Source organism: Sciurus vulgaris (assembly GCF_902686455.1).
Source record: "Sciurus vulgaris genome assembly, chromosome: 9".
In the NCBI taxonomy this organism is placed as follows: Eukaryota; Metazoa; Chordata; class Mammalia; order Rodentia; family Sciuridae; genus Sciurus; species Sciurus vulgaris.
Genome location: NC_136469.1, coordinates 25817444 through 25832149, shown reverse-complemented (window position 1 = coordinate 25832149; position 14706 = coordinate 25817444). Strand labels below are relative to the sequence as shown.

At 33.9% G+C, this 14706-nt stretch overlaps 1 protein-coding gene across 3 annotated transcripts in view; it reads left to right on the top strand.

Annotated features, from left to right (window-relative positions):
* Window positions 1-14706, top strand: part of PRMT9 (protein arginine methyltransferase 9) — a 43813-nt gene that overhangs the window by 4718 nt on the left and 24389 nt on the right. For 2 of the 3 annotated variants that reach the window (XM_079153937.1, XM_079153938.1), the window contains 4 exons: window positions 1943-2179; window positions 2804-2971; window positions 5083-5185; window positions 6198-6304. In XM_079153937.1, the coding sequence (XP_079010063.1) occupies window positions 1943-2179; window positions 2804-2971; window positions 5083-5185; window positions 6198-6304 (615 nt within the window). The remainder of the gene's footprint in view (window positions 1-1942; window positions 2180-2803; window positions 2972-5082; window positions 5186-6197; window positions 6305-14706) is intronic. The other variant, XM_079153939.1, reaches the window with a different exon arrangement.

Below are 14706 nucleotides of genomic sequence, written 5' to 3'. Positions count from 1 at the left end.
TTTCAAGTTGGGAAATGGCAGTTGCTTAAATTTTTAACAATTTAGTGAGTGAGTCTCATTTTGCATATTCCTTTTAGTTATTTTTGTGCATTTCCCTGTTAAAAGCCTCTTTCTTCATTAAAGTCATAGCCATCTAAAATTTGATGTCATTCATAAAGAACTACAAAGCTGTTAAGGGACAAAAATTTCTCTTATGTACATCTTGATTCTTTTAATTCTCAATAATCAATCTGATACTTTTGTCTCTGATGCTTATGAGCCTCTCACTTGACTCAATGAACAATAGTACAAGGTCAAGGCTCTGGAAAAGGGAATATATATATCTGTGCAGTTCTCAGAAGTTAATTTTCAGTCAGCTCATTGTTATACATACTTTTTCAGTATGGAGAAATAATGTTTTATGAATAACTTTTATATTTTATTTTGAGACAGGGTCCTGCTAAGTTGCCCAGGCTGCCCTTGAACTTGTGGTCCTCCTGCTTTAGCCTCCTGCTGGGATTATGAGTGTGTGTCATTGCACCCAGCTTCGATGTATAGAATTTTTTGTTAGTAATTATTTATTGAAAACATTTTTAGCTGCCAAAATAGAATGCCTCTGTTGAGGTTGCTTAATAAGTTGATGAAAAGTGAGCAAAGATTGACTCATTATACTGTGTACTTTATTATGTAAACCTAAGTGTTTTTAATAAGTGAAATATGACTTATTTTCTATAGAACAGACTTTTTCCACATTGGAATTCTTGTGTACTCCCCACGGAAACTTTATTATTATTAGGAAAACTGGAAGAAATCAAAATCTATTCTTTGGGTTTTTCCTTAATAACTTGGCTTATTGCTTTGTATAAAATGATGGGAAAATTCTTATTTAGGAAACACCGTTAATACTTTATTTTCTAAAGAAACACCATTTTAACATATTCTAGTAATTGTTTTTTAGTATTATTCCTTTCCTTTTTGGGTTGCATTAAGTTTTATTCAGTGAAGAGTTTTATGTAAGAAATACTTTTATCAAATATTGTTAGCTTCAGTGAGATAGCAGTGTTAATTAACTTGGACTGGGTAATCAATGAACACTCCTTTAACAGACAAATATTTGATAGTTTCTAGTTGTTTAGTATAATTAGAATTAGGGGAAAAAAAGACTTAGGAAAAATAAGGCAGATTGTCACCTGAGGCTTGTTCACATTAACAACTAGCCTGATAAAGCATCCTATTCTATAAATTTAGCAACCTTTTGTATAAATGAAATTTGTTTAAAAAGATTTTTCAGTTATTTCTCAAATTAGTAAAAGCCTACAAAATTTGAAATTGGGGTTTTAGGTTTATATAAGGGGAATTATTCTTGGATTTCTATTATATTTCTAGATTATACATACATAGGTGATCATAACCTAAGACAGTGTTGCAGAATAAACTCAATGTAACAGAAAAGTATTGTAGGTCTACACAGTTTTGGCAGCTTAAAATGTAACTTTAATAGTTCAGCTGGTGTAAACTGGTCTGGCAGCAAATACAACTGACTTTTAATGTCCACTTGACTCAATTGCTAGGAGAAAAGGTCTGCAGGCATACTGGAGAGGAGCCCACTCATCATGGTCATTAGTATGTTTTACAGGGGGATTGATTTTAGAACAAACTGGTGTTTCAGTCGGTTAACTGCTGGTCGGTTAAGTGGAGGATGCCTGTAAGAGCTGCTTCTATACCTTAGTTCAATATTTATTCATATTCAAGTACTTATTTGGGTTTTGGGGTACATAAAGACAGTAGGTATTTTGAAACAAAAAAGACATGAAGATTGCAGTTCCACAGAAAGCTTGCCAGAGGAATTAGCTTCCCACCTTCTTCAGGATTTGAGGTGCTGGTAAGAGCCAGGTGAGTGAGCGGCATGAAGAAAAGCAATAATTGTTGAATGTATTTTATGTTTTTCACTGTTTTATTCTAGAATGGGCTTTAGAGATGAAGCAGCTGGGTATTTTCATAAAGCAGTGAAACTAAACCCTGATTTCAATGATGCGAAGGAGAATTTTTATCGTGTTGCAAACTGGCTGGTGGAACGCTGGCACTTTATCATGCTTAATGACACCAGAAGGAATATGATTTATAATGCAGCAATCCAAAAGGCAGTATGCTCAGGGTTCAAAAATGTTTTGGACATTGGAGCAGGAACTGGAATTCTGAGGTTTGTTATTATTGTTTTAATTATATATACATGTATTTTAATGTTCATTAAGGATGTGCCAGATATAGAAAATTTTAACATGAGAATTTTAAAATAGCAGTTATGTCTCAATTTTCCTAGGGTTATTTATGCATCCATTATTACTATATTTTTCTCTGTAATTTCTACTTTATTCAGGGGAGAAAACTAAGAAAAGTTTGGGATTATTATTGAAATTGTATTTTTTTGTATTCTGTTGGAATTTATAAAGTCCTTAGCAGTCTTCATGCCAGTAGTGCTTCTTAATAGGGTGGATATCATGGTTTATTTCTAGACAAGAATGTTTGTTTTTTTAAATGCAGAATGAGTAATAGTTGTGTTAAAGAATAAAAGGAGGGCTGGGGAGATAGCTCAGTCGGTAGAATGCTTGCCTTTGAAACAAAAAAGACATGAAGATTGCAGTTCCACAGAAAGCTTGCCAGAGAAATTAGCTTCCTGGGTTCGAATCCCCTAGCACCACACACACACACACACAAAAAAGAATAAAAGGAAAACCCCATGTTTAAAGCATCATCATTCCATTGAAATTTGAAAAATTTGTTTTTGAGTGTGTGTGTGGGTGATGGAACACTTTTTTCTTTGTAGCATGTTTGCTAAAAAAGCTGGAGCACACTCTGTGTATGCCTGTGAGTTATCTAAAACCATGTATGAACTTGCCTGTGATGTAGTGGCTGCAAACAAGATGGAAGCAGGAATAAAACTCCTACATATGAAGTCACTTGACATAGAAATTCCAAAACACATTCCTGAAAGGTATTATTTTGTAAATTGATTTTAGTGTTTATAATTCACTGAATTCACTGCTTTTTGTGTTTTTTTTTTTTTTTTTTTTAAACTAAGGTACCTTTCTAGTTTCTAGACCTGACCAAAATTCTGTCTTTATAACGATATGGTTATATGATAGTTTAATAAAAGATTTTCATAATATATCATCATATCCTTCATAAAAATATTAAAAGTCTTGAGAAAAATTTGTGAAAGGAATTATAAATATATAAATGACCTTTTATTAATTTAAGCTTTCTAATTTGTAAAAATGGATAATATATCTTATATGATCAATAACTCTTTCTGAAAATTGTACTTAAAACGTGAACAGATGAGATTAAATGGACTTATTACATTTTCTGTTAATATCTTTGTTTATAGTGAGAGCTTTATAAGCATCAGTTGTCAATGTATTTTGGCCTGTGCCCTTTAAATGCTTTGAATATAATCCGATAAGTCTTTATCAGTGTGAACCATATCATGAGGGCAATGGAATTTTAGAACTTGAAGGGATTTAAAAATCATCTTGTCCAATACTGTTATTTTAAAGATTGCTTTTTTAAAAAGTCATCTTCCATATATAATGATGTTTGCATAGTACTTACATACTTTTCAATGGGCTCTATATTTGTTTTTCATGAAAAAGTCTATTAGATTGTTAATGTTGGTATGTATCCATTTTATGGAAAAAAAGACACTGTCCTGAATTATCTTAGTCTGCTTGGGTTGCCATAACAAAATACCACTGACTGGGTGGCTTAATCCATAGATCTTTTTTCGGGTGAGGATTCTCTTCCTAGCTTGCAGATAGCTACCTTCTCATTGCATCTTCACATGGCTTTTTCTATGTGTATGAGAGAATGATCTCCAATGGCCCTTCTTTGATAATGACACCAAACCTATTGGATTAGGGCCGCTGATGACATCATTTAATCTTAATTAATTCCTAAAGACTCTGTCTTCAAATATAGTTATATTAGGGAACCTTAATAATTAATTCAACATAAGAATTTTTGGGGATTTAATTAGTTCAACATAAGAATTTTTGGGGATTTAGTTAAGTCCATAGTATGAATCAAAACTTTAATTCAATTTATATGTTTTTCACAGATTAAGTTGTAGAAAGATGTACTAGCTTTTTTTAAATCAGGCAATAAGAAGTTCCATTTCAGACTTTGTTCTTAATTCATTTTGACCTTAAGCAGATTGGTAGTTTTGAGATGTTGGATAGATGTTTTGAGATACCTTACATATTCTAAATGCATGCAATTCTAAATACTGAATGTTTTCTGTATATATGTATAATATTGGGTTTAGGCACTGTTGGGGATACCAAAGGTATTCCCACTCTCAGTTATTATCTAGACAGGAAGATAAGGACTATTCATTTATTTTCAGACTGCAAAAATGCATGGTACTGGAAATAAGAGCCAAAGGAGTTCAGAGAAAGGAGGAATTATTTAGATGTATCTTTGTGTAGAATTTTCCAAGAATGGACAGAAGACATGGAGTAGACTTTTGTGAAGACACAAGAAATGATAAGTGATGAGAGGCGCAAACTTGTAAGAGGCAAACCTGGGCAGTGCAGTGTCATAAAACAGAGGTTGGCTTTTTGAGAGGAAAGGCTCTTAATGGCATAAATAATATTTGTAGGTCAAGAAAAATGATAACTGTTAAGCAAGATGATTTGTTTTGATAAGGCGTCATTGTTGATAGAGAATATTTTTAGAGTGTTAGAACGCCAGTTGCTTGACTTTAAGGAAGAAGACTAGGAAAGGCAATGGAAATGAATAGCTCTTGAGGATTTAGGCAGTGAAAGAACAGCTTGAGCAGGCAAAGTGTCAGGTGAAGTTGTTGTCAGTCCTCCTGCCCTCAACCCAAGGGGAAGGAGCCAGTGGAGAACAAAGGGACCTGAAGAACAGTAGAGTCAAGTTACTCAAAATTTAGGCTAGATACCAAAATTAAATGTATTAGAAAAATTTACATGTGGACTGCTTCTATAATATATCTTCATTTTTCTCTTCTCTCAGCTTTACATCTTTATATAAATAGCATGCTATTTTACTTACACATATCTTTAAAAAATCATTCTATAGAGTGTCCCTAGTTGTAACCGAAACTGTCGATGCAGGTTTATTTGGAGAAGGAATTGTGGAGAGTTTGATTCATGCTTGGGAGCATTTACTTTTGCAGCCAAAGGTAAGCAACGTGAAAACATTTAAATTTTATTAGGAATTCATTATTAATTATTTCAGCAGAGATTTATTGAGCTCCTCGAGTATTTGCAAAGCAATATGAAGTATATTTTCGACTGTCAAGGTATATACTGTGTAATTGGAAAGAAATCCATTCCAAAAACTTTGAATAGCAACAATATGCAGTGTACAGTTTTGTGCCCAGATGAGCGGTATAAAGATAAAAATACTCCAGAAAGAAATTCATAGGAATTGAGGTTACCTTGTGGAGGAACTTCCTATGGAATGCTTGAATGTGGTTGTAAAAAGGAGGTACTTATTTTCAGTCCCTCTGCCCTCACTGCTTGGAATTTTGACAAATCACCAGAAGGGAGTGTAGTGAAGCTGACTTATAGAGTTTTAAGGTGATTGTTGAACTCAGGCTACTGACTGGGCAGCATTAACGCTTACATTTTGTATTGAAATTCTTTTCTATAGGTCACAAACTATAGATATGTAACATTTATTATTTGTTATTAACATGAAATAAAAATTTGTTGTTAATAGAAAATAATCTGGATTTAAAATAGCTAAAGAATGAAAAGAAGAGCAACTTATTTTTCAAGTAGATAATGATAATTTTGGTTTTTCAATTAAAGTTGTACCCAAAAGTCCTATGTTATGTAGACTTACATTTCTTTCCCTCCCTCCCTCCTTTGTAATTGTAGTAAAACGTACATACATAAATAGCAATGAAAATAACTTTTTATAGAAAAATTCCTTAAAGTGTTTTTTACTTAAATTTAAAATTTTTTCTTTCTTTTTCCTTGCGTTGTTGGAGTTGGTTTTGACTTTCTTTTTTTTGGGGGGTACTGGGGATCAAACCCAGGGCCTTGTGTTTACAAGGCAAGCACTCTACCAACTGAGCTATCTCCCCAGCCCCTGCGTTGTTGGAGTTGGAACCCATTATTAATTTTCATAGCTTCTCATCCATGTTTATTGCATACATGTGATAGTGATTTTTATTATATTTTCAGACCAAAGGTGAAAATGGTAATTGTGATAAGTATGGGAAAGTTATACCAGCAAGTGCTATTATATATGGGATGGCAGTAGAATGTGCAGAGATAAGAAGACATCATAGGTAGGTGACTAAAGAGTAAATATAAAATGAAAGTAATTTTAAGGAGAATACTGTAGTTCAGTGGTTATTTAGTGGATACTTATTTGGGTGGGGATTTGAAGTTTTTTGACCTTTAAATTCATAATATTTGGTCTTTATTTTTGCCTACTTAAAAATTTTGTTTTAAAATAGACCTCTACGGTTAAAGCCAGCTTATTTTTAAAAATGAAAAATTAATTTTGATGCAACATAGTGTCCTTTAGTTGTGTAATAGATTCATGTACAAAAATGATTTTAAGACTGATTTCAGATGAAGTTGGAATAAAAATTACCAGTATATAATTGTTGACTTATTTTTCTTTGTAACTTCATTTTGATTCATTGTACACAAATGGAGTATAACTTTTCATGTCTCTGGTTGTACACAATGTGGAATCATACCATTCGTGTCATCATACATGTACATAGGGTAATGTCTGTCTCAGTCCACAGTCTTTTCTTCCCCCACTCCGTCCCTCCTCATTATCCTCTACATAATCCAAAGTTTCTCCATTCTTCTTTTACCACCCGCCCACCACACCTTCCCCTCCCATTATGTATCATCATTCATTTATCAGAGGAAACATTTGGCCTTTGGTATTTTTGGCTTGGCTTATTTCACTTAGCATGATATTCTCCATCTTCATCTGTTTACCTGCATATGCCATAATTTTATTCTTCTTTATGGATGAGTAGTATTCCATTGTGTATATATACCACAGTTTCTTTATCCATTCATCAATTGAAGGGCATCCAGGTTTGTTCTGCAATCTAGCTATTGTAAATTGAGCAGCCGTAAACATTGATGTGGCCATGTTACTGTAGTATGCTGATTTTAAGTCCTTTGGGTATACACTGAGGAGTGGGATAGCTGGGTCAAATGGTGGGTCCCCTCCAAGTTTTCTGAGGAATCTCCATACTGCTTTCCAGAGTGGCTGCACCAGTTTGCAACTCCACCAGCAATGTATGAGTGTGCCTTTTCCCCCACATCCATGCCAGCACTTATTGTTGCTTGTGTTTTGGTAGTAGCCATTATAATTGGAGTTAGATGAAATCTTAGGGTGCTTTTGATTTGCTTTTTTCTAATACTAGAGATGATGAGCACTTCTTCATATATTTGTTGATTGACTATATCTTCTGTGAAGTATCTGCCCAACTTCTTGGCCCATTTATATTGATTGGGTTCTTTGTATTTTTGGTGTAAAGTTTTTTAAGTTCTTTATAAATTTTGGAGATTAGTGTTCTATCTGAACTGAAGAGTGTATGGAAAAGATTTTCTCCCACTCTGTAGGCTCTCTTTTTCACATTATTGATTGTTTCCTTTGCTGAGAAAAAGCTTTTTAGTTTGAATCCATCCCATTTATTAATTCTTGCTTTTATTTCTTGAGCTTTGGGATTCTTATTAAGGAAGCTGCCATGATGAAGATTTGGGCCTACTTTTTCTTCTATTTGGTGCAAGGTCTCTTGTCTAATTCCTAGGTCCTTGATCCATTTTGAGTTGAGTTTTGTGCAGGGTAAGAGATAGGGGTTTAATTTTATTTTGCCACATATAGATTTCCAGTTTTCCCAGCACCATTTGTTGAACAGGCTATCTTTTCTCCATTTTATGTTTTTGGCACCTTTGTCTAGTATGAGATAACTGTATTATGTGGGTTTGTCTCTGTGTCTTCTATTCTGTACCATTGGTCTACCTGCCTATTTTGATGCCAATACCATGCCCTTTTTGTTACTATTGCTCTGTAGTATAGTTGAAGATTTGATATTGTGATACCTCTTGCTTCACTCTTCCTGCTTAGGATTGCTTTGGCTATTCTGGGTCTCTTAGTCAGTAGACTTAAAGTTAAGAACCATGTGATTATTTCAATAGATGCAGAAAAAGCATTTGATAAAATACAGCACCCCTTTATGCTCAAAACACTAGAAAAAATAGGAATACTAGGAACATACCTCAATATTGTAAAGGCTATCTATACTAAGCCCAAGGCCAATATCATTCTAAATGGAGAAAAACTGAAAGCATTTCCTCTAAAAACTAGAACAATACAGGGATTCCCTCTGACCACTTCTATTCAACATCATCCTTGAAACTCTAGCTAGAGCAATTAGACAGACCAAAGAAATTAAAGGGATAAAAATAGGAAAAGAATAACTCAAACTATCGTTATTTGCCGATGACATGATTCTGTACTTAGAGTCTCTAAAAAATTCCACCAGAAAACTTCTAGAACTAATAAATGAATTCAAGAAAGTAGTAGGATATAAAATCAGTACTCATGAATCTAATGCATTTCTATTCATAAGTGATGAATCCTCTGAAAGAGAAATTAGGGAAACTACCCCATTCACATTAGCCTCAAAAAAAAAAAAAAATAAATAAATAAATAAAGTACTTGGGAATCAATCTAACAAAAGAGGTGAAAGACCTCTACAATGACAACTACAGAACACTAAAGAAAGAAATTAAAGAAAACCTTAGAAGACGGAAAGATCTCCCATGTTCTTGGATAGGCAGAATTAATATTGTCAAAATGGCCATACTACCGAAAGTGCTATACAGATTCAATGCAATTGCAATTAAAATTCCAATGACATTCCTTATAGAAATATAGAAAGCTTTTCTTCTTTTTTCCTTGGAATAAATTCCTTCAGAAGAGACATAAATTCATTACTGTGTTAAAGGGATGTGCACTTTTTAACTAGAAGATTTGTTGCTGTATTGCCCACCAGAAAAGCTAGGCTGTGTCCCTGAGATTTCTTGCTATAATATGCCTTCAATAGTTCCTTTTTATATTTTATAGGAAAACCAGTAAAATTGTTTGCCTAAGCCAAATAGAAGTTAAGTAGCTGGTATCTACTATTTTAAAAAAGGGTAATTTCATTGTTGATTCACTTATATAGCAAATGAGCAAGTGACTGCAAACAGAAACACAGAGGAGCTTTTTTAAAACCGAGAATGTCATTCATATTGATGAGTAGCTCTGTGTGAGTCAGGTCCAGAATCTGGTTTTGAAGTTCAGCAGTGTGGGTTGAGGACTGTGAAGAAAGGTGCTAAAAAGGATACATGTGAGTGCAATTGCTTTTCCTGGCAGAAACATTTATAAGTCATTATTATAAAAATTACCTGGTGGAATCTAATCAGCTTGTTGCTTACCTGAGTGAGCAAATACTTAAAAATAACTGAGAAAGCTGAAATTCATCTTTTTGTTATAAAAAGCTAGGCATAAAATCAGTAATGCATTGATGCAGAGAAAAATGCATGAGTGATACACAATAAGAAATCTAGAGAAGCCTTTGCAATTGTATGGATTTAGTATATGATACAGATATATTATTTAAAATCAATAGGGAAAGAGCAAACTGTTCGGTAAATGTGGTATTAGCTTCATTTGGGGAAAACAGATCCTTACTTTTAATTCAGAAGGATTAAACATCTAGCAAACAGGATAGAGTCCAGAAGCCATAGACTATTGACAGATTTGACTATATTAAAAAGAAAAAAAATCAATCTGGTAAAATATACTGTACTTCAAAGTTAAAAGACAAGTGGCAGACTGAGATAAAAATTTGCAACTTTTACAACAAAGCATGAATATGGTTGTCTATCAGAAATGGAAATTAAAATGAATGGGATAATATTTTTAACTGCTTTCTTGAAGATGTAAGGAAAATTTACACACCTTGGGCATAACATTTTAGTAGCTCAATTTGGTATTTTCTAACAAAGCGATGTTTATGAGTCCTTGGTATGGCATTCCTGCGCCTGGGAATCTCTCCTGACAAACACTCATTCATGTGTATGATGATTAATGTACAGGGGTGTTCACTATAATACTGTAATTGCAAAAAAACAAAACAAAAATTTGATTATCAACAAGAAAATATTTAATAGATTAGAACAGTCATCTACTATAGTATAAGTGTCCAAAAGAATAGTAAGGTATGTGAACGGACAAGGGAAAGAGGTTTATGGTATTTCATATTTGAATCTGATAAACATAATCCTAGGAGCAAGGAGCATTCCTAGCACCCAGATCTGAGATTCTAAATCACCAAAATGGCCTACAGCTCTTTGGAGAAATAGCTGATTCTAGGACCAGGGCATGCTAGATTCAAGATGATTCTGAAACATCTTGTGTCAAAAAGTAAGGGAATGCTCAAAAAAAAAAAAAAAAAAAAAATTCTGGGAATTTTAAAAGGACACAGGAGCATGCTTGAAGAGTCAACCACTGGCCAGATCCTGAACAGTTTAAGCACCAAAATAAATAAGGACTGTTATTTAATGATTGAAGCTGTTGAATGAGAGTCCATGAATTCCTGCGTATAATACACAGATTGTAAATACATAAATGGGGATAAAAGTTACCTTTTCCTTCCAGTAGAGTGCTAACTAATAATCTAGAAATAAATGGTGCAGAATGACTATTATACAATCCTCATGCACAGATGATACAGGCAAGAATCATGAATTGAAGCTAAGTCAAGGGGAGGAATTTGGTGAGAATCAATCCGGGTGTTCATGTGGTTTTAAAGTATCTTTTAAATGTACTTTTTATAGAAGGAAAATTCTAAGTCTATAGTGAAGAAACCGTATAGTATTTTAACCAAATTAAAGCTAACAGCACCAGTAAGAATCCTGGTGAGGAAACATTCCTTATATAGTATTGCCTCCCAGAAGTATGCACCCAATTATGAGGAAACCATAGAGAAACCCAAGTGGGAGCATTCTAAAAAATTTACTACTTTCTTATAACATGTCAGTGTCATCAGAGACAAAACAAAGATGAGGAACTGTTCCACATTAAAGAATAAAGAGATAGTTGAGAGATATTGAATATGAATTATAGATAGGAAACTACTCATTTGATAACTACAGTGATTAAGAGAATATCTTTACTTGTAATAAATAGACACTGAAAGTATCTGTTGAGGAATGAATAGGCATGATGAATGCAACCTGCTCTCAGATGGTTAGAAAAAAATAGAGCCATAAAGCAAATATGGCAAAATATAAAAAAATATGATATGAGAAATTCTGGTTAATGGGTATGAGAGTTCTTTATATTTGTCCTGCAAACTTGTCTGTAAAATTGAAATAATTTACAAAATTAAAAAGTTAAGAACATAGGAAAATATTTGTAATATATATATTTGAAATATGTATACATATTTTGCTCAAATATAAAGAAAAACGTGTGGAAAGATATGCATCAGACAACAGTGAAGAAATAAGGATAGGAGTACTGTGAAGGTTGACATTCTCTTTACTATATGAAGTTTTAGCAATAAGTTTATATTCATGTATTTAGTAATAAAAAGGACTTATTTGTCACATGTTTGTTTTTATAACTTGTGACTTTTTATTAAAATTGTTAATTTCATTTGATGACTCATTTTTTGAGAGTATAATAATTTCTAGAAGCGTACTAAACTTTTGTAACTTTATGAAGGCAAACAGACTAAAAAATAAATGCTTCTGGTCTGGGGTTGTGGCTCAGTGGTAGAGCACTTGCCTAGCATGTGCGAGGCACTGGGTTTGATTCTCAGTACCACATTAAAAAAATATATTGTGTCTATCTACAGCTAAAAATATTTTAAAAATAAATTAAAAAAAAATGCTTCTGAGGTGAGGTGAGATGAGGTTGAAATGTTTTCTTTTTACAACATGGTTTTGCCAAAATGGTCATGAAGTGTTTTTTTTCAATGTAAATTTTTATTGACACAAACATTCTTTTTAATAAGTGCATAAACCACACAGTTGTGATTTGGTGAATTTTTTTTTTTTTTTATTGTAAACAAATGGGATACATGTTGTTTCTCTGTTTGTACATGGCGTAAAGGCATACCATTTGTGTAATCATAAATTTACATAGAGTAATGTTGTTTGATTCATTCTGTTATTTTTTCCCTTCCCCCCACCCCTCCCACCCCTCTTTACCCTCTATACAGTAGTTCCTTCCTCCATACTTGTCCCCCTCCCTAACCCTAACTCTAACCCTAACACTAACCCTTCCCTTCCCCCCATTATGTGTCATCCTCCACTTATTAGTGATATCATTCGTCCTTTGGGTTTTTGAGATTGGCTTATCTCACTTAGCATGATATTCTCCAATTTCATCCATTTGCCTGCAAATGCCATAATTTTATCATTCTTTATGGCTGAGTAATATTCCATTGTATATATATACCACAGTTTCTTTATCCACTCATCAATTGAAGGGCATCTAGGTTGGTTCCACAGTCTGGCTATTGGGAATTGAGCAGCTATGAACATTGATGTGGCTGTATCTCTGTAGTATGCAGATTTTAAGTCCTTTGGGTATAGGCCAAGGAGTGGGATAGCTGGGTCAAATGGAAGGTCCATTCCAAGTTTTCTAAGGAATTTCCACACTGCTTTCCAGAGTGGCTGAACTAATTTGCAGCCCCACCAGCAGTATATGAGTGTACCTTTCTCCCCACATCCTCGCCAACACCTGTTGTTGCTCGTATTCTTGATAATCGCCATTCTAATTGGGGTGAGATGGAATCTTAGGGTGGTTTTGATTTGCATTTCTCTTATTACTAGAGATGTTGAACATTTTTCCATATGTTTGTTGATTGCTTGTAGATCTTCTTCTGTGAAGTGTCTATTCATTTCCTTAGCCCATTTGTTGACTGGATTATTTGAATTCTAAAAAATAAAATACTTGGGAATCAATCTCACAAAAGAGGTGAAAGACCTCTACAATGAGAACTATACAACACTAAAGAAAGAAATTAAAGAACACCTTAGAAGATGGAAAGATCTTCCATGTTCTTGGATAGGAAGAATTAATATTGTCAAAATGGCCATACTACCTAAAGTGCTATACAAATTCAATGCAATTCCAATTAAAATCCCAATGACGTACCTTACAGAAATAGAGCAAGCAATTATGAAATTCATCTGGAAGAATAAGAAACCCAGAATAGCTAAAGCAATCCTTAGCAGAAAGAGTGAAACAGGGGGTATTGCAATACCAGATCTTCAACTCTACTACAAAGCAATAGTAACAAAAACGGCATGGTATTGGTACCAAAATAGAAAGGTAGATCAATGGTACAGAATAGAGGACACGGACACAAACCCAAATAAATACAATTTTCTCATACTAGACAAAGGTGCCAAAAATATGCAATGGAGAAAAGATAGCCTCTTCAACAAATGGTGCTGGGAGAATTGGAAATCCATATGCAACAGAATGAAACTAAACCCATATCTCTCACCATGCACGAAACTAAACTCAAAATGGATTAAGGACCTTGGAATCAGACCAGAGACCCTGCAGATTATAGAAGAAAAAGTAGGTCCAAATCTTCACCTTGTTGGTCTAGGACCAGACTTCCTTAACAGGACTCCCATAGCACAAGAAATAAAAGCTAGAATCAACCACTGGGATAGATTCAAACTAAAAAGCTTTCTCTCAGCAAAGGAAACTATCAGCAATGCGAAGAAAGAGCCTACAGAGTGGGAGAATATCTTTGCCAATCATACTTCAGATAGAGCACTAATCTCCAGAATCTATAAAGATTTGGTGAATTTTCATGAAGTCGATATACATCTGTGTAACCAGTACTCGGATCAGGGACCAGAACATTGCCACCCTGGATAGTCTCCAGGAAGAATCCCTTTTCTTTGCCATTGTCTGCTCCCCCAAAAGTAGCCACTATCCTTAGGTCCAATACTATATAATGGTGTTGCTTCTGAATTTTACATTGATGAAATCATGCAGTGTGATTGTACGTGTTATGCCTGCCTTGTATGTGTCTAACATATCCACATTGTTAGGTTCAGTTTGTTCATGCTCACTGTTGAATATAATATTCCATTGTATGAATATATTTGTGTGTTTTACTATTCGTGGACATTTAGGTTGTATCAGTGGACTCTTGGTGAAATATTATTGGCTGCAAACATCCCTGAACATTCTTTTAATGTCTGTTGGCTATATTCCCAGAAGTGGAAATGCCAAACACCATATTAAGGGTGAATCTATAATAGGTATGTTTAGCTTGAGTGGATACTACAAAATCATCTTTCAAAGTCATCTTACTAATTTATATTCCTACAAGTAGTATGGGACTCTGTCCTCACCAACACTTGAACAAATGAAACTTGACTATTTTATTTTCCCCCTTCTGGAGGTTGTGTATTATGCATTATGGTTTTTCTTCATTACCCTGGCAATTACTGAAGCCAAGCCACTGTTCATATACTTATTGAATTTTTTTTTTATTAATTTCTTTCTGGTACTGGGAATTTAACCCAGGCACACTTTACCACTGAGCTACATCCCCAGCTCTTTTTATTTTTTATTTATTTATTTATTTTTATTATTATTTAAACAAGTGGGATACATGTTGTTTCT